The 20,320-nt window shown below is 48.7% G+C and overlaps 2 protein-coding genes across 2 annotated transcripts in view; one reads left to right on the top strand and one right to left on the bottom strand.

Moving 5' to 3' along the window:
• zranb3 (zinc finger, RAN-binding domain containing 3) overlaps positions 1-6,235 on the bottom strand; it is an 82,439-nt gene extending 76,204 nt beyond the window's left edge. The window contains exons 1-2 of the mRNA XM_080492748.1: positions 5,961-6,235; positions 5,042-5,241 (exon numbers count right to left, since the gene is read on the bottom strand). Of these exons, the coding sequence (XP_080348874.1) occupies positions 5,042-5,187 (146 nt within the window). The 5' untranslated portion in view covers positions 5,188-5,241; positions 5,961-6,235. The remainder of the gene's footprint in view (positions 1-5,041; positions 5,242-5,960) is intronic.
• Positions 6,236-6,278: 43 nt separating this feature from the next.
• r3hdm1 (R3H domain containing 1) overlaps positions 6,279-20,320 on the top strand; it is a 36,770-nt gene continuing 22,728 nt past the window's right edge. Inside the window, 5 exon segments of the mRNA XM_080492793.1 lie at positions 6,279-6,405; positions 12,169-12,318; positions 15,581-15,779; positions 18,304-18,321; positions 18,805-18,894. Coding sequence (XP_080348919.1) covers positions 15,621-15,779; positions 18,304-18,321; positions 18,805-18,894 — 267 coding nt within the window. The 5' untranslated portion in view covers positions 6,279-6,405; positions 12,169-12,318; positions 15,581-15,620.

The following is a 20,320-nucleotide window of genomic DNA, read 5'->3' on the forward strand; positions in this document are numbered from 1 at the left end:
GCAAGGTGCACATTAATCATGTTCCTCAGCTGAAAGAGAGAAATGGGGCGGAGATGGAGGGGGTGTGGAGGGGGGTGGGTGTGGATGGGGGGGGGGGGGGGGGGGTGAGAGAATAATGAGAGTGTGTGTCTGAGGCATTCAGAGCTGCTCTGTTGCACTGTTTGCTCCGACATGATGTTGGAAGCATTTATGAATAAGCAAGGTCACGACAATGGGCCCGAGCCCACTGGGCTGAGGGGGTGGGGGGGGTGGTGGTGGTGGCTGGGGGGGGGGGGGGGGGGGGGGGGTTGATCTGGCTGCACTGTCTCCACCGGGACGACTCCGGCTGAGGACCGTGTCACACGCTCATTGTTTTCCTCACAGACTCTGGGAGTGTGTGTGTGTGTGTGTGTGTGTGTGTGTGTGTGTGTGTGTGTGTGTGTGTGTGTTTCCTATCGGAGGCATCCACAATAGGTGAGCTGTCGGACGCTTCAGTCGCCCTGCTACTTTCACTTTTGTCGTCTCCCCGTGTAAAGTTCAATTAACAAACAAACGCCCACATTATCCATCACGCGGGTCCGTTTCATTTCAGCCCCCCCCCCCCCCCCACTGGCGTGTATCTGAGCGAGTAATCTCGAGGAAAACGCCGGGTCATGTATCAGTTTCTACACAATAAGCCGTCTCGCCGACACACTTTCAGGCCGCCTCCGCGTCCCGAGGTGCTCTAAATTCCACCCCCCCCCCCCCCCTAACAAGGTGTGAAAATTCTCTTACAAGTTGTTCATCATAATAGGATATTTTCGGGAAGCCGGCAGGAGATGCATCCTATTAAAACAGCGTGAGAAACTTCACTCACCATTAGCAACCCGGTGCTTTAATGGGCAACTTTCCATTGTTTGGACAGTATCCATCCAGGATCTTTTCTTTTTTTTTCTTTCTTGGACACAAACTGCCGAGGCTGCGTGTTATAAATAAATGTTAACGCCTGCTGGGGCAATTTTATTACGGCTCAGAATTTTGTAAAAGTATGTCGGTAAATGAATCATTCCAACTAAACTTGTGTTATGGCTGCATTAATATCTCTCGCTATGTAACACGGGAGAGCGAGAATCACCAGGAGATCCGGCAGAAGGAATCATGAAGGCCTGAAAGTTTGTATTAAGAAAAGTTCGACAACTGTTTGTTCCATACATTCAACTGCACGATAATTAGTTGAAAAGGGGGAGGGGCTATGCAATAACGATGGGACCGAGGACAGGGCCCTGGGGGACGCCGCGAGGGGAGAGGCGAGATGGCGGAGACGATTTTGACGGGCTTGAACAAGAACGTAATAACATTTAATGCGGAAATTAGTGCCGCTTTTGTGACCTTTACGGCCAAAAAAGTGCTTTATTTTTGTTTTGTTTTCTTACGTTCCACCAAATCAGATTTAAACTGGAGCCAGAAAACACATTTAACCGTTAAAATGCCCTTTAAGTTCCATATCCGGTTTTGATATACAAACATAAACTGTCTTATGTCGCATTTATTGTACATTTTCGGCTGCTTTTGTACGTTTTCGGCCTTCTTTTACCGCATTTTAGCTTTTTAAAGCATTTTTCTGTCAAATCTTTGCCCATTTTTAAGCTTTTTGTTTCTTTTTGAAATTTTTTTTTTCATTATTTTTGCAATTTTAGTTGTGCCTTAAGTGCTCTTTAGCCTCTATTGAAAGTGACTTTGTAGATATCACGAAAACGAGATAAAAATGTATATTTGGGTACAATTTTGTGAGAGTTTCGATTCCAAAATATGGACGTTAAGCAGGTATTTTCAATGATTTTTTTGGTTTGTAACCGCGACTAATGTAACTTTAAGATACTTCACGAGCCTTCATTGGATGACACCCATAGATTTTCAGTCTGATTAGCCTGGGAGGATTTCACCCCCCCGCCCCCTCCACCACGATATCACAGCAGTACTGCGTTTTGAGTACAAAGCTCCATATCTCGCGGTATCGATCTCCCCTCACAAGCGCAGAGCGCGCCTTGTTCAATAAAAAGCCGGGGGAGTCGCTTGACAATCATATTTTCGGGGAAATCAAAGCGGGTTCGGACATGCGCAGCGTCACACGGCGCTCCAGCCGGGCGCCTTAATGGAGGAGACCAAGAGGACGTTAATGGACCTGCTCTCGCTCCAAATCAATGTTATTTTCGATATCTGGTTCGGTTCGCGGGGTTTTTTTTTTCCCCCCTTTCTTCCTCGTATAGATACATTTCGTGTCAGGGAAATTTGTAACCCAACTTTCTCAACAATACAATCAACCACATCTCATGGGTTTTTATTGCCGCGCCGCAACTCCACCCCCCCCCCCCCCCCCCCCCCCCCCCCCCACCACCACCACCATCTAACTCCATAAAATTCACTCACCCACCCACACAGGCCGATACAGCAGGCGCCATAAGTATTTTGAAATCGCGCACCGACGTTTTGACGTTTCAGCTCGCTACTCTTGATGCTCTGGATGTGCAAACACACGGCGACTGGGAGATTTAAAGGGGGGGGGGGGGGGGGGGGGGGGACGCGCCCACGGGTCCTCCCACGCTGTTAAGATACCCAACATCAATCTGTGATGTTCGGCACATTTTCAGGAGTTATTTTATAATGAAGGGCTGCAATTTATTTCCCGATATTCGTCTGTCAGCCTGGCCTGTCTGGCTCCATTTAGCGATATCACATATATTACAGCGTTTTATACTCGTCTCTTTTAGTGCAGCCCCATTGCATTCTGACCTATTCAGACTATCGCGCGGGAGGGGGGGGGATTATTGTTTTGGGTTTTTTTTTCTCCTGCTCTTTATCCACGGCGACATTCAGCTGCATGCCAGTGTCCGTTTCAGAGCCTCCTCAAGGACGCTGATCCGACAAATAAAAATAAAAAGCACGTCTCCACCTAAACACACTGGGGAGAGCGAGATTTCTGCCAATAGCGTTTTAGCTTGCGATCGGCCTTCTCTGTGCTCTCACGTTAAGCTTTTAACCTTTAACCCAGCTCGAAGCTCGTATAACGTGGATGCAAATGAGAGTTTGTTTAAAAATACTGAGGTGTTTATGGTTTATTCCCTTTAAACCCCCCCCACCACCACCACCACCACCATGCAACAGCCGAGACCTTTTGGTCTTGTTGGGTTAACTATTCGCCCTGTTTGTTTTTTTAAATGACTCACGACACCACCTTGTGGTGCAAACTAGTGTTGCGAGACTAAACAGACTAAGGGCGAGTTGGATAACGCGATGAGTTTTGGGAAGCAAACCAGCGGAACACAACAAAATCCATTTTGTGGCACGTCTGTTGCACACATAAGTGTTTTTATTTGCATATACTCGAATAAAAGTTTTAGGTCGTCTCCAGTTGGCGCATTACCCCATACTTATGAGAGAATAACATTTTCAGAATCTTAATTTGATTTTTTGCGTTATGTGGACTGATTTGTTATCTCAATGATGTGCAGTGTGACTCAATACACCACCTTGTGGCGCAAACTAGTATTGCAAGAGTAAGAAAATCTACTCATGGAGGCAGTGAGAGTCTCTATGTCTCATTAGAATCATGTTAATAAGCGTGTTGTGTTCGTGATTAATATTATTTTACAAGCCAGACCAATTTAAGTAAGATTTAGTGTGGCGGTATCGCATATAGTCTAAAATTAGCGCACAGTCTGATGAAACCTCACGCCGGAGCCGCTCTTCCTGTTGTACTCGAGCCGGCGAAGTAATTCGACATGCATTCGACGAACCAGCCAGCTCGCACCGGGGCCGTCTCCATCGCCACTATGACGGCGTAGCCGCTGGAACTCCCGGGAGAGGCCGTGCCCGGCGCTGCTCTCCCTGTCAACGGTGGTGCCAATTGACTGAGGGAGCTGTCCACACCGTGCGCCCGCAGCCAATTGACTCCTGACCCACCTGTGCAACAAAGCACTGCCTCCCCGTGTTCCCCGATCAATATGGCCGCTCCGCTTCACAGCGGCGCCCCTCAGATTGGCTCCCCCTGCGCTGACCTTCCCGAGAACCCCGAGCGCACATCGACTCGGTCGAGGAGGAGGAGGAGGAGGAGGAGGAGGAAGCAGAGAAGCAACTCTAAACTCTCGTTTCACATATACTCGCTCTCGACTTCCTAATGCCTCTTGGAACACACTGCAGCTTGGTGGGAACCAGAGGTGGAGTGGGAAACCGCTGACGTTTTAAAGCCCCATTAGGCAAATTATCTGTAAAAATACCCTCCTATTTGACTGAAATCGCACAGCGACGCCGACGGCTACGCTCGGCGTGGCCAAACGAGCTCCTCGCTGCTCTCGCCCGCGGCGCCGGTGGCGCAGTGGTTCGCACTCTGGCCTAATAGGCCGATGCAGTCCCCTGGTTTGAGTCCCGGTCAGGCCCTTCAGGTTTCTTTCTGTTCAAAAGGAGTTGTTTTTTTTTCTATCCACCATTTCCCCGACTTGCTCATGAGTTATTGTTGCGTTTTTGCCGCCTTGAAATTACTGAGCTGTATTCGGTGCACTAGACGTGAATTGAATTGCTGCAGTGTGACTTAAGCATCTTCAAAGTATTAGAAATCATCACAAATTCCTCAAAGTTATCAGAGGAGCCGCATCAACAACTCAAAAGCCTTCAGATTGTTTCTGCTATTTTTGCACCTAAGACGACTAAAATGAGTCCAAAACGTGCTTCTGTTTATATCGCGAGCAGCCCGTAGTATCCGAGCGGGGCGACTCAAATGTTCATTAAAAAATATTCTCCTGATGAATTTTGGTCTCGAAGGAAGATTCCATGGAGGCGTTTCTGCTATTTCAGTGTTATTGTGACTCACAAAGCTGTGATGTGGAGACTGGAGGAGCTGCCTGTGCTCCTCTACACGCTCTCACAATAGATCTGAGCATCTTCATAGGAATAAATCAATACTTATACAATGCAGAGGTGTGGTGGGGTGCTCGAAAAAGAGAAAACAACAGCGGCGCACAGTTTCCTCCTCCGGGTGTCGACACCGGTTTGGAGGAGGGCCCGGGGTACTGGGAGCGTTTGGACCCACCGTCCGTCCCTCGACAGAGCGAACTCCACTCCCTCCCGTTGGAACGGCATCAGGCGCCGCAGGAGCTTGTGAGGAAGGCCCGACAGTTGCTGTGACCATCTTGTGTCACAGCGAGAGGTCTGCGGGCCATTATCATCCATTTCCATTAGCGGGTCCTCATCGGCGCCTCGGTCCTCGCTCAGTCAGCCGACTCGAAATTCCTTAAATGAGAGAAAATGACAACAACAACAAAAAAAAAAAGAAGAAGTAGATGTTGGCAAGTTTTAGACCGATATAGCATCTATTACTCATGAGAAAGCACTTCTGTTAGGATTGCGGTTTTAACCATAAACTGCAATCACAATGCAGGTTTGTCCTCAGCTGGGCTGAGTTACTGAACTGAAAGCACCGGTTTGGTTAATTAGGGACGAACACGTTCATAAAAAGTCAGCATCCATTGAACAATCTTGCACAAACTAAGGATTTCTAATGGTTCACACGAGTTCTGCGGCCTCAGCAGGCATGCATACCTCAGTTCTAGCGTTTTAATCTTCCAACGAACACACCAGGAACCACAGTGAGTCGGATGTCTTTGCTGCACTGAGGGTCACGCAGTAGGCTGGACCTGCAGGTTGAACAGTTTAGGCTATGTCTTTTTTTTTTTTAAATCAGTTGATTTATAAATATCATGTAACTATCAATGTGTAGGGGGAATGCTGCCATTAACGAACAGGAGAAGCCTAAAGCTGTTTATTCAGCTCAACAAAAAGACATCTCTAATCGATATCTATGGATTTGTGATTGCTGCATTGGTAAACAGTTCACTTTCAGCACGTAAACAAGGGAAACAACCACGTGGAGCCATGTTATTGTGACTCGGGAAGCAGTTAGACCAAGTGTGCGCACAGAGAAGAATGTATTAAATGTAAGGAGTTCCTACCAGGTGGGAAAGTGGAGTTGATCGCTGCAGGTTTTGGGGATTTTAAAGAGCAAATTGACGCGCTGCACCAAAATAGTTTCCCCGGAAACTTCAGGGTACACTCGATTTATGCACCCGGCCGGCACCCGTCGACGATGCGGCGCGTCTTTTCACCACGAAATTAAAAAATAAAATATACGGCTCTTTTTTTTATTTTTTTTTTAGGGTTATTAAAGAGGTGTCGACCGCCAGACAAACTGCAGAGGCGCAAACGTGGAAAGAGAAACACAAGACGCATCCGGCGGATGAGCAGACAGTGAGATATTTCCAGCGCCCCCTGCGTGCGGAGCGCGAGCCGCTGACGCACACTCACCCCCGGCTGGACGCTGCCTCTCCTCTCCGCCACAAAACACCGCTTCGCCCCGCGGCGCAGGCTACCAGCGCACCGAGTGTAGACCCAGCAGCGGTAAGGCCACGTTACACACCCGCAGTGTCCCGTTTTTAACCGAGGATCCGGAGCGGTAAACGTCGCTCTTTGCTGCCGTGTGACAGCTCCGGGGCGCCGGTGTGTTATTTTGCCTTTTTTTTTTTTTTTTTTTTTTTCTCAGGCGGTTAGCTTAGCCCAGCCAACCGAACGTATTAATCTCAATTTCTCCTCGACTGAAACACACACTTTACATCTAATATTTGCATCCGAATACTGTGACCACACACTTTAATTCGGCTTATGTAGAATAATCGTAGCCACAGCTGATGAATAAAAGGGCTTAAATGAATAACTTTCAGGCCTGCAATCTATCGCGTAACCTCAAGCGATATGCCGCAACGGACAGCGTGTACTCCGGCTAGCTGCCCCAATAATTCAGGCTTAATTCATCCCCCGAGCTGCTCAGATGCATAATTTACAAGCCGTATTCTCCACACACTTATAATCGATCACATTCACGCGTTTTGTGTGTCTATGGGAGACTGTTTTGTCGATACAAAAGGTTTTATTAAATTGCAATGTTTGGAAATGGGAGTCTGGCGAGAACGATTAAGGTCTGAAGTTGCCTTCATTTGAACGATTCATCGAAAGACATGTAAATTGTGCGATCATATCGAGTGTTTTAGGGACTTGTTAATTGAGCCATACGTTCTTTTTTTTCATCATCATTGATCCATTTTACTGAAAAGGCCCAGATGAGAGGTTAGATGCAGGTAATGACTGCACCCGAAGTAAATCTGAAATAATGTAGATGATCTTTCTGTTGTTGATTCAGTTTAGTGACAACTCCTGCAATCATACTTACAAGAACCAATTTTTGCCCGATAAGTAACCCACAACAAAGTCCCAGACAGTGGCTCGGTGGAGATGGAGATGGAGATGGAGCTGAGCATCATGATGATACCGGAGCCCGGTGGTGGGCGGAGAGTGGATGGCTGGTTCAGTCCCTGCGGCTGCTCTCTTTTAAAGGATTTCTCCATCTCCACACCAAACGTGCACTTTTCTTTCACACCGTAAGCATGCTCCTGTTGCAGGGTTGTGACCTTGAATTGCATGTAAAAAAAAAAAAGTGCTCATAATCTGAGCCAAACTTCACGAGTTTGACCGTTCGTCGGGGGGGGGGGCTCGGTCCTATTTGGAGCCGGTGGCATTATCAGATATGAAGGTTGCCGTTGTAATGGCTTTCCACCAGAGATGTGGGTCTGATGGCTAAATAATTCATCGCCCCTTGGTGAAGGTGTGTGTGTGTGTATAATATTTGGTCTGGGAACTATTAAATAATTCATCTGGCTGATCCATAAATTGTTTGTTCAATTGGTGACCTTTTCATGGGATTAAGAAAGCACAATAAGAAATTCATCAGAGACCCCTGGAATAACGAACGGCGCGATCATGAGGCAGGATTGGACGGGATCGCTCGTCGCAGTGGCGGCGGCGGCGGCAGCCCCCCCCCCCCCCCCACCAGGTTGTCGGTTGCTAAGTGACAGCAGCAACTTTTTCCGCCCACTGTGTGTGTGTGTGTGTGTGTTTCGCTATTAAAAGTCAGCGCGACTGAAGGGACCAGACACAATCCCCATCATGGCAGTCGGTGATTCCTTCCGCCGGTTTTTATGAAATTCTGCAAAGATCTGCGAGGTGCAATTCTGTTTTTGCATCTCGCGGCGCTTCAGATTGAGGTTTTCTTTCTCTCTCTCTCTCTCTCCTTCTCTCTCTCTCCTCGCTCTCTCTCTCTCTCTCTCTCTCGGATTAGCTGTAGCCTTGTCTGCTTGGTGTGAAAAAGCAGGGTGCCAGGCTTTTAATGGGAACGCAGCCCAGCGAACAGCTCGGCCTCTCAGCGGCCGGCGCCTCCCCATCGACTCTCCACCTGGTCTTCGAGCACCTAAGCTTGGCCGACCTCCCCTCCTCCCTCATCACACCATCTCCTCCTCTTCTTCTTGCTCGATGCCTATTTCTTTCTCCCCCCCCCCCCCCCTCTCCCCTCTCCTTTTCTCTCCATCCCATGTCCCGGCCTGCCCTTTCCTCCTCCTCCTCCTCCTCCTCCTCCTCCCCCCCGCCTCCTCTCCAAAGCACAAGAACCCGGTTCAGCCGGTGACTTTGGTTCAGTCGGCGCTGGCCGGCCCGACGGACGGATGGATGTATGGCCGCGGCCGCCGTGACTGGCTGCCGAGGCTGTGACATCACACGGGGGGGCCAGCTGTTGATTTGGCGTTGTCTCTAAGGCTGGCTGGCTTTTATGGGTTGTGGCAGGTAGACTCTCTCTCTCTCTCTCTCCTCCTCTCGCTCTCTCTCCCCCCCCTCCTCTCTCTCTCTCCCTTTACACTCTCCTCTCCCCGCCTTTACGCTCTCACTCGGTCGAGCGGGCGCGCAGGAGGCAGCACGCGGCTGCCGAGGAGCGAGCTGGGAGTGCGGACTCCAGCCTCCTCTCCTCCTCTCCTCTCCTCTCCTCTCCTCTCCTCTCCTCCTCTCCTCCCGTTCGGATGGAAACGTAAGCAGAAGGGATGGAGGGCAGAGCCGCCGGGCAGGTACGTCCGTCCATCCATCCATCCATCCCGCGGGCTCCCTCTCCACTTCAATATCTCCCTGCGTGTCTTTTTATTTTTCACCTCGCCAGGTAAAATGCATGCTCCGTTTGCTGAGACCCCCCCACCCCCACCCCTCCTCCTCTTCCTCCTCCTCCTCTCTGGCTCCTCAAGATAATTTCCTCAGATCAGCCAATAAGAGGCTTCACTGCGCATTGTTCTCCAGCCAAGCTCGTGCTTCTCGCCCTCCGCTGTTTGTTCTGCAGGTGTTTGTCTGCAAATGGACTTTTAATGACTTTCTGGTAAAGAATAAACCTGCTCGACTTGCATGTTTTGTTTAGTTGTTGTTGTTTTTTTTTTTTTTTCCGCCTTGTGTTTTATTGTTCCAAACTCTTAATTGCCCAGATTGATATTCCCCCGGAAGCTCTCCTGTGGGATAGGTAATGGATTACCCTACATGCTCTGCTGTGGATTTAATTTATTAATGCCCGGCTGTGCTGCACCTCAGAGGCAGAGCGAGACGCTCCAGTCTGCCCGCTTTTATTTTATTTAATTTTTATTTATTTTGTTAATATCAATTCAATCGTTGAGTTTCCTAAACTGACAGTCTCCTCCGAAATCCAGACGATCGGCCTCTGAAAGTGATAGAATTTCATCGGCTTTGCCCCTTAATCGTTTTTCCGGTCCAATTACATCGCTCCCCTGTCTGTTTTTCTTTTTTTCATTTTTTTTTTTTTTTTTTTTTTTTCCTCCTCCAAGTGCTTGGCAATTAGCAGAAATGGCTTGAAAATGGGAGATTAGTTACTCAGTTAAGCAAAACAGCGGAATCAATTTTATCGCAGCGCTGAGAACCGGCATTAAGACAACTAATTAACACTTTATGCGATGGCTGATTTTATTAGTCCTGCGGTCTGCAGACCTCCTCTGGGTTGCCGGTTTGGATGGTGAGTGCTTTTATTTTGTTAATTTATTATAATTTTTTATTTTTTTTTGTTAATCCCCATTTCTCTTACAGAAATATCAGAGCAAGGTGACTCAAATTTTTTAACTCTCCGGCAGCTTTTTGGCTTTTCCGTTTGACTCGACTTCCCCGGTTGTTCCGGGTGAGGAGAGATGGAAGGAGGAGGAGGAGGAGGAGGAGGAAGGGGGGGGGGCATCGAGGGTCCTTCACCTCCCGGGTTGAGCCGGTTTTAGCTCGGACGAGAGCCGCGATCCGCACAGAGCAGAGACGTGGGAGGGAAAGGTCAGCCTTTGTAAGAGAGAGGTGGAGAGGGAGAGAGAGAGAGAGAGAGAGAGAGAGGTGTGTGTTTGATGGATGTAAGTACACTGAAGTGCGCTTGTTCGCCCGGTCCTGCGCGCCGCCGCCACCGTTGGCACTGGAAGCACTCGTCATGGAGAGTAATCGTCCACGTTAAGAGCCCGGCGTAGGATTCACTCGCCATGGTTGATCCGTCACCCGTGTGACCCCCATCCCCCCCACCCCCCATCCCCTCTCTGCTGTGGGTTTTCAGAAGACTTGTGCGTGTGACACTTCTAATCGAGTGTGCGCGCGCGCATGCACCGGTTTTGTGGCTCTGCGGCGGCAATACCGACCAACCACTCCCCGACAGCCCCGGCACTCAAGTTCAGAACGAGGACGTGCGTGCGTGCGTGCGTGCGTGTGTGCGTGTGTGCGTGTGCGTGTGCGTGTGTGCGTGTGTGTGTGTCTGCACGTTTCTCGTTCTTGGCATTCAGAGATGACCACGCAGGTGACGGTGCCGGCGGCTGCACCGCCCGCTCGGCGGCTGCGGTGGTCCAAAAAAAAAAAAAAAAAAAACGGAGCTGCGCCACTGCCGGGGCAACTTTGACGGTGTGTGTGTGTGATAGCTGCAGGGCCGGCACGGACTCCACCATCACCCACCCCACCCTCCCATTTCAGACATTTAACTCGCACCACCTCTCCGTCTTTCAACTCCCAAGGACTCCGCGGAGAGCCGCCACAGCCCGGAGACTCTCCTGTCACACATAAAGAGAAATCAAATAAGAATAATGAAGTGCCGGGTGCATTCACGATAGGGTGGGGGGTGGGGGGTGGAGGAGAAAGCATCTCTGAACAAGGAGATAACGACACAGGTGGTTTGATAACCTGACGACAAACTGCTGATCGCAGGTGGAGCAATGCGCGCGGCAAGAATTCTGCTGAACCAAAAACGCGGCGGAGCCCAATGGCGACCGTTCCTGGCGCGCTCCTCCCCACTCATCGCCATCTCTGTCTGCCCCCCCCCCCCCCCCCCCCCCCCCCCCGCCCAGGTGGAGGTGGAGCAGGTTGAAAGTGAGCAGGGACTCCCCGCTTGACCTTCCGCTTTTCTGGCACCGGGAGGCCGCAAGCAGCCGCCGCCACACCTTGGCACAGCTGGGTGCCAGAGTCAGCGTGGCACCTCGCCGGAGATGGGGATAAGAGGGGGGGGTTGGATGCTGCGATCGAGCAATTCGATTGGCCGTGTAAGCCAAACATTAACATTTAAAAAAAAAAAATTGGGGGATTATTCTTCATTTTCTCCGAATTGCGGGCGGCTGATCCAAACAAAAACGGTCGCCGGAGTTGCGATGGCTGCTTTTCAGGATTCCTCCGAGGTTAAATAGGCCAAATGGGGACGATTAGAGCGCTAATCTGATGTTTAGCACGCTCATTTGGCAACTGCGCCCAGAGAAACTAAACCGGCAGCAATTTTTCATCTTTTTTTTTTTTCTTTCTTTCTTTCTTTCTTCTCCTCCAATGTCGCACGATGCTCAGTGCAGACTCTGCGTCCCCCTGCAGCTCGTGCAGCAGAACATTTGATATGTACGTGTCACCAAATGGCAGAGGGTTTTTTTATTTTATTTTATTTATTTATTTATTTCGTGAGCTGAGAAATCTTCCCCTCTGCTGCTCCTTGAATTTGTAATGCTTGGTGTGTGAGTGTGTGTGTGTGTGTTTTCTACGGGGTTGGCAGGGGCGCCTTCTCCTGTTGCCTCCACCACACTTCCAATCTCCGTGCTCATCCATTATTTATGGCGCGTCAGCACGCACAGGCCTGGAAATACACACACTTTTCTTACTTTTTTTTTTTTTTTTTTTCTTATTTGCTCCAACAGGAAGCACAAATATCTCACTGACTGACGAGACCGCCTGTCAGCTCCACATGACCTTGTTGACACTAACCCCCCTCCCCTCCTCCCTCCCTTCCCTCCTCTGGGTCCGCAGGTCGGCAGGGGTCGTGAGGGCGCCGGAGGCCCCGCTCCTCGCTGTCCAGAGCAGCTGAAGCAGACATGGGCAGAGACGTCTCGGATGGCACTGGTAGGCTCGGCCTCATCGTCTTCTCCTTCGCCACAACCACCGCTGGCTGCGCGACAAGTACGTGTCCGAGACGCGAGTCGCGTTCCGTGTGTGTGTGTGTGTGTGTGTGTGTGTGTGTGTGTGTGTGTGTGTGTGTGTGTGTGTGTGTCGGGTTTCGAGACCAGGGGGGGTGTCGAGCTATAAGGCCCGCGGGGCCAGAGGCTCCCATTTGGGCCAAACCACCCAAAAAGCAAATTGTAAAAAGTCCCAAGATTATTTTGTCGGTGATGCTACCATGAAGGCTAGCTACCTAGCATTAGCCTCAAAGCCCCCCAAAATACCCACAATGCAACAGTTGCAGGGGAAGTTTTTTTCGACATTTGACTGTGTTTTGCATCATTAAAACTGGCTTCATGTTGGGGTTGTTGAATTTGTTAAAGTATTAACATTTTTCCATCCGGTATACTAGATTTTAGGGCTACTGGGGAACTATCTCCCCCGTCTGGCTCCCTGAAGATGAACTTGAGCTGAACTCCAATGTGTTTGAAATCCCAGACGCAGCTTGAAAAAAATGCAACGCCAATGCTTTTCTGTCTAAATTGTTCGAATCGGCGCCCAACTTGACGTCTCGAGCGAAATCTGTTTGCGTCCGCCAATAATTTTGCACGAGGACTGCGCATTCATCACGTTGCGTTCCGTCAGATTCAAAGAAATGTTCCTCCCATCCTTCGTTTGGTCGTGCAAATGCAAATACGTCTCAGTTTCTCGTGATCAATAACTTGACTCATGAATGTTTATACTCTCTATTGATTCATATGTGCTTGGGGAGAGAGAGAGAGAGAGAGAGAGAGAGAGAAAAGAAAAAAAACCCTTTCCTGCTGATATCTGTTTTAGTTTGTTGCTTATCAGAGAGCAGTTTGCGCCTCTCTCACTCCCCTAATGCATCACGAAGGACCCGGTGATGATCCCGATCACTTATGCAGTCAAAACATCCAAACAGGCGCCCGGTGCGATTACCTCGGAGGGCGGCGAAACTCGGGAGGCATCAAAGTCCAGATTTAGTCCACCACTCGGGTCCCATGATAGAATGTGTTTGGGAAAGAATGAGTGATTTGGTTTGCAAAGGCGAGGGGGGGGGGGTGAAAACGGCCGTCCATCACCAAGAAGAGCCCTCGAAAAATATCTGTCCAATAGAGCGACTCGAGAGACTTCACTCATCAAAATGTCAGCAGCAGACGCTAAATATTCAGAGGCATGCGCAGGCACTCTGGAGTATTAAGCACCCCCCCCCCCCCCCCCCCCCCCAAAAAAAAAAACTCAGAATGTAAAAATAATGTAAAGCAGCAACGCCGGCGTCGTTTTTGTCAAACTTCCTGACAGGTCGTTGAGAATTCGCTCTCGAATCGCCCCGGCCAAAATTTCCCATTTGAACTAACCTCTCAGCGAAGGACGCCTCGGCTCTGCTAAACAATAGGAGGGAGACACACACACACACACACACACACACACACACACACACACACACACACACACGCACGCTGTCATGTGTGGATCCACTTTTGATGTGCAAAATTTGATGAGCCCGTTTCTAATTAACCTATTAATCATAGCTCTCATGTACCAGATGTCCCCCCCCCCCCCCTTCTTCTTGTGTGTGAGTGTATGTTACCCCGCATGGGGCCCCCGGCTGCATAATTAGAGCACATCAGCGGGACGAACTCGCACCACGACTTCAACATAAGGAGGTCGTGGCATTACAGCGATGCGTCCTGCAGCGGGGGCCGTAGGTGCAACGCCGCTAATGCTGAAGACAAAAACCGATAACACCCGACGAGGTTTTGATGCTCGCTAAATGACCCCCCCGCCCCATCCCCCACCCCCCCACCCTTCGTCTTGGCCCGTCACGTCTATTGTCTGGAGCCCAACAGCTGCAGAGCTGCGAGAGGGAGACTGATGACCACAAACTGTGGCGTTGACACCGGCTGCTTCTCATGCAGCACTCTCTTCCTCATTGATGATGATCTTTCTGGTATTTCTAACCTGGTAAATCCGAATAATATGACTTTCAACCTCATGTTTCACCAATTTAAGCCAAAACGTAGATAAAGTTACACATTGCAAACAAGCAAGCTCATTTATATTTGCATAAATAACCTGAAATTGGCTATTTTAGACTTTTTACGTGAATAATCTTTTACTTTTTACAAATTATGACCATACAAAACTAAAATATTGAAGTTTTCTGAACAACTTTCTTTGTGTTTTGTGGATAAATATGAAACAAAATGTCCATTTACGCTTCGTTTCCTGCTATTTCCAACCTATTGAATCAGATTCTGTTCCCTACACACTGACGTCGGTCACAACAATATAATTCGAATACGAATGACTTGCAACGACATATTTGACCAGTTTTAGCCCCAAAAGGCTGGAAACTACACAGTACGAGTATATTTACAGACCATCTCTGAACGTAAGAAGACGCCTTCCATTTGCATCAGTTAAGTTGACTTTATAATAAGAACAAAAATATCCTAAATATACCTGCTAAAAAAAAATACTTCATAAACCTTTAAAATCCTGAGATTGTGGCGCAGATTAGAAAATTGAATTACCAATTGCTAAATTCAGACTTCTTGTTACTTTTTACATCGACTAATGACAAATTTTGACCATACAAGTTAAAAATATTTCCGTTTTCTGAGCTGGTTTCTTTGTATTTTGTGTACACATTGAAACATATATATATATATATGTATGTATTTACTGGTGGAACCTGGTGTCTGGTTACTATGTAGCCTCGTTTGGACATGCACAGTCGAATAATGGCCAGTTAGATGGAACCAGGGCCGTCAAAACCACAAGAGGCCCCAATCCGACCAAGCCACCAAGAAAAATGTCAAAACGTCATCGAAAACTTTTATTTTATTTTTTTTAAACAAATTTCTTTAAAGCGTTTGACACGACGTGACACTGAGACGTCGCCGATGCCGCCAGGAAAACTAGCTGACTAGCATTAAGCTCAGGGTGTAGGATTACCCACAGTGCAACAGTTTTTTTGGGGCTTTTTTTTTTTTTTTTTTTTTTTTCAACTTTTCCCTGCGTTTTTATTAGAATTGGCTTTATGTTGAGATTGGAACAATTTTAGGTCATAATTGTTTTTGTTTTTTATTATACAAATAGACTTTTCCATTATGTATACTCTTTAAAGTTAAAATCGGTCTGCATGTGGACCCCTTTTTAACTGAAATAGATTAAAACCATCTGAGGGTCTGAAACGGGAACGAAGGAGCGCCGAAGCTTCAGATTCTCCCTGACCGCCTGCTTCCTGTCTCCACAGGTTCTCCGTATTTGCTAGCGTCTCCCGGTAAGACTTTGCCATGAGAATGTCCGATCCCGTCGACGCAGACACGATGAAGGTCCCCGAGGCCGCCGACGTGGCGGCGCCGCTGCCCGCCGCGAAAGACCCCGCCGCCAAGTCCGAGGCCCCCGAGCCGAGCCCGGGCGGCAGGGACGACAACAGCAACCAGGACGCACAGGTAACGGCGGCTTGGGGGTCACGTGGGTGGGGGGAGGGGGTCGGAACCGAGTCGTGTTTCGTCTTCCTCGGGAGGAGACGTTAGAGGAGTGTCGAGGGAATCGGCGAGATCACTTTCAGATAAACCCCGCTAATTAATTAGGTCTCTGCGTCGCCGCGGCTTCGTGCTTTGGGACGTCGGGGGGGAAAATTGGTTAATTTGCCCGTTAATGCAGAGACGAGCACCGACTGGCAGGAGAAAACGCTAACGATGCCCCAGCCCCCCCCCAAAAAAAAAAAACTAAGTGTGGCCGCATAATCCAGGAAAAGGATTGTCTCTTTGGCTGCGGCCTAAAAATAGGATTCAGGCCAATCTGGCCGAGGGAAGCGAGCGAGCAACTCAGGCAGGCAGATAATCGGAGCTCAAATCCTGGCTTATCTCGCAACTTCCTCCGTCTGCGTTGCCCCCGAAGGAACAGAGCGACACCGGCGTGGTGGGGGCCGCAGCGGAGGAGGGGTGGCGAGGTTGTAAGGAGGAGGGATTAGTAAGAGGAGGAAGGTAAAGGAACACCAGAGACACGGCGTTGAACAATAAAGAGAGGATTTCTCCTCCCCCCCCGGAAAAAGGCGCGTGTCCCCAGCGCGGCGGCTCAGGTTGTGTTTATACCTGCGACGTGCGCTGGCCGGGTCTTAAAAAGCTTCTGGAAGTCCGCGTGGGGGGAAAAAAAAAACACACAAAAAAAAACTGTGGGAATTAGTCTTTCAGATCCTCCAGTGCTGGAGAGCCACAGTTTGACCTCAGGTCAAGGTTCCAGCCCGCAGCGTGACTTTGCAAAGTGAACACTTTAGCAGCGTTGGTGAATATCGGTACTTAGCGGTAAAAAAAAAAAACGTTTCTTTTCGAGGGAAAATTGGAGAAAAAATTTGTGCTTAAAATCAATTTTTTAGTTTTGTTCTTGTAGAACAAGGAGAAATAAACGGTTTGCGGTCATTTTTACTTCATTTTGATCGTTGAAATGGCATAGGAATTTTACTTTGTACCTCAAATTTGAACATTAAATAAAATGTCCTTCAAAATTCCAACTTGTTCAGGTTTTTATAGAAAAGCTTTTCAATCAGTTATGATTTGATGAACCAATATGTTTCTCCCCCCCCCCCCCCCCCCCCCCCCACACAAATAAATTAAACTAGTAAAAATTGGGAATGCTGATTTAATCCACGTCGGCACTTTTTCTCCCGTCACAATCCTGTAATGCCATCTCTGGCCACTGGGGGCAATGTTGCGCTAAAGTCGACTGACCTTGTTTTTTTTCCCTCCGTTTTATTTATGTCATTTGATCGCATGTAATGTAGTTACCGCGACGTTGAAATCAAAAACATATATTGTAGTATTTTGACAATAAATAACGTCAACTCGTGGAAGAAGACGATTTTGTACATTTCAAGCCGAAGCCCTCGTGCTTTCTTGGATTGACTGTTCATCTTACAAACGTAGGCTCCCTCTCGTCCTCCTCCCGTCCTCAAAAAGCGAACCCTCGACGTGATTATTTCACGAGATACAGCGAACGACCCCGCCGACCTTTATCGCCCGTGAGGTGGCGGAGCTAATTTGGGCGTGGGGAGAGGGGGAGGGGGAGAGGGAGGGGGAGTTTTACGCGAGAACCTTTTGGGATTCCGACAGAGGTAAAAGTGGGTTGGGGGGGTGGGGGGGGTGACTTTGACACCATCTGCCTGCCGCTCTCCGGCTCCGTCCGTCCGTCCTCTGCGGCGGGACAGGTGGCCGCCCTACTTCTGCTGACTTCAGCCCTTTTCACCCCCCCTACCCCCCCCCCCCCCCCCCCCCCCTTCGCTCTCGTTCCCCGTTCCTTTATCTCCTGCCGGCATTGTTCGCTCCCCACCGGCCCCCACGCCGCTCAATTAACCGGTGTAGCGGTGCGCTCACAGTCCCAGCCCGCTCCTCCGACACCGAGGGGAGGGGGGGGGGGGGGGGGGGCGCAGGTCACCAACAGCGGCCCCATTTCTTTTTTTTTTTTTTTTTTTATATAGGTGTTATTTGGCCCTCAAGCTGAATGAGCGTGGGGGGGGGGGGGGGTCCTTTTGATTTTTAGAGGACAGGTGGGAAGGACGTGTGTGTGTGTGTGTGTGTGTGTGTGTGTGTGTGTGTGTGTGTGTGTGTGTGTGTGTGTGTGTGTGTGTGTGTGTGTGTGTGTGTGTGTGTGTGTGTGTGTGTGTGTGTGTGTGTGTGTGTGTGTGTGTGTGTGTGTGTGTGTGTGTGTGTGTGTGTGTGTGTGTGTGTGTGTGTGTGTGTGTGTGTGTGTGTGTGTGTGTGGTAGCATATGCTCTGCATAAATTGTTCCACTTTCGTGAAATGACATGTCATCATATTTATTTTTTTCATTCTTGATATTATTGTTGGTTGCACATAATCTCGGCCGGTCACATTTAATTCAAAGTCCCAACAATCCTTCCCCCCTCTTGTTTCCTTATTTCTTTCTTGATTTTTTTTTTTTTCTCCCTGAACACTCTTTCCCTGCGCCTCCGGACAGCCGGCGAAGCCCCCCAAGGTACGGTACGCTCCGCATGCATGCCGCACACGGCCGCTCCGTCGTCTCGGTGTTCGCAGCTTGGACCACGTCGTCTGCTTTGGATTGAGATTGTCCCGCCGTGTTTCGCCCCGTTAGGCTCGGCCGCGGATGTCTTGATACGTGTGAATGCTGACTGAATCCCCTCCCCATTGTGCCTGCTGCATCGCCCCCCCCCTCCTCACAGTTTAAATGCCGTTTTGATCCAAGTGATTTTGATGCAGTCGTAAGGAACTCGCGGGTAAAAAGCTCAGAGGAACAGCCACGTCAGCCGGAATGTGAATTCTCCCCCCTGGATTGCTTGCCTTGGATTGATTTGTGCTCGCTGGCTGTGTGTGTTCACTTTGGCTTGTCACTCCGACCACAGTTGATGTCGTCAGATCTAAGTGTGGCGCAAGGTTTTTATTTTTCAATTTATTTTATTTTTTTTAACTGTTCCCACCTGCCTGCACCCTCCCTCCTTAGTCCAACACCAGGCTAAAGCTGGTACGGAGCCTGGCGGTGTGTGAAGAGTCCTTTCCTTGCCCAATTCCCGAGCCCTCTGCAAGACCTCAGGTAAAAAAAAAAAAAAAACCAAACCTCAGATTTTCATCATTAAAGATGCTATCCTCATCGCGTCCAACAAAAACTGTTGGTACTGCATTTTTGGAGGAGTTCACATACTGCGTCGGGCATCGGTGTACTTGTCTTTCTACACGTTCCGCGCTCCGCTTGACTCGCTATACTTTCGACAACTGATCTGTCCGGGTACGTTTTGCGGTACCGGGTGCGTTCCGATCGAAGGCATAATCGCTCGTTCCTGTGTGCGCGCGCGGCCGTTTTCGAAGCGAAAACGCCCCAAAAAAACTTTCGTTGCGGTTTTAAGCGACAACGGTGCTCGGGAGTCACCGAAAATGCAACTTTTTGAAAACGTCCCCACGTCGACGGCGGAAGCGAGTCTTTCTGGAAACGCTGCGACTGCTCATGACTCCCAGATCATATTCTCCTATAGTGGACAGTCACTATAATAACTAACTTTAATCAGGTTTTTTTTTTTTTTTTCTGTTTTTACTACATTTATAGTCCTGGTATATTAAACACGTTTCAAAAGTTCCCATTTTTTAAAAGCAACATGGTTTTCCATCTTGATGATTGACAAATAGAATAATTCACGTCACAACGAATACACTATATATTTTCCATTCGAACAAACGGTAGCCCAAAGAAAATGTACTTCCAATAAAACTTGAGTGGTAATCTCAAAACACTCCACACACACACACACTAATGGTGACGGCTGCCATGCCGAGAGGAAGTTGTTGTTTGGCGTCGAACTACCAACCTTTGTATCAGAAGTCTACAACTTTTAACAAAACTTGAACAGAAAGAGATTTCCATGAAATGTTAAACCTGAGCGAATTCCATAAATCAGAGGAAGTTTGTAGAGTTTTTAAAAGTCTGGCATGAGTATTTTTTTTTTTTATTAAGTTCTCCGCTGCGCGTGCGTGCGTGCGTGCGTGCGTGCGTGCGTGCGTGCGTGCGTGTGTGTGTGTTGTGTCACTACAATGTAAACGGCAGCACCACCTAGAGGCCCTACACACTAACTGCATCGTTTTCAGCGTTCCTGTTGTGGTTGAGTAAGTTTTGAAAAAGTCAGGTTCTTTTTTTTTTGTTTTGTTTATTGTTTTTTGGCAAAATCGGTCCAATTTAATGATACAAAGTGAAAAAAAAAAAAAAAAAAAACTTCAAAAAGCCGCTGTATCTTTCATGGCAGCAGTTTTAATATCTCCGCTCGGGTCTCAAGTCTTTGAGTTTTCTAATAATTTGCTTGGCGGTCCAGATTGGAGCCCCTTGCGAGATTACCGCGGTACCGCCGCATGTCTAATTACTTCACATTCTGTTGCTATGCAGCAAACGTTTTTTTTTTTGTTTTTTTTAGTTTTTTCTCCAACCAAAAGTGAGAAACTCATCAAGCCCAGCGTGACGTCCTCCGTCTTGACGG

This window comes from Lipophrys pholis (assembly GCF_963383615.2).
Source record: "Lipophrys pholis genome assembly, chromosome: 23".
Classification (NCBI taxonomy): Eukaryota; Metazoa; Chordata; class Actinopteri; order Blenniiformes; family Blenniidae; genus Lipophrys; species Lipophrys pholis.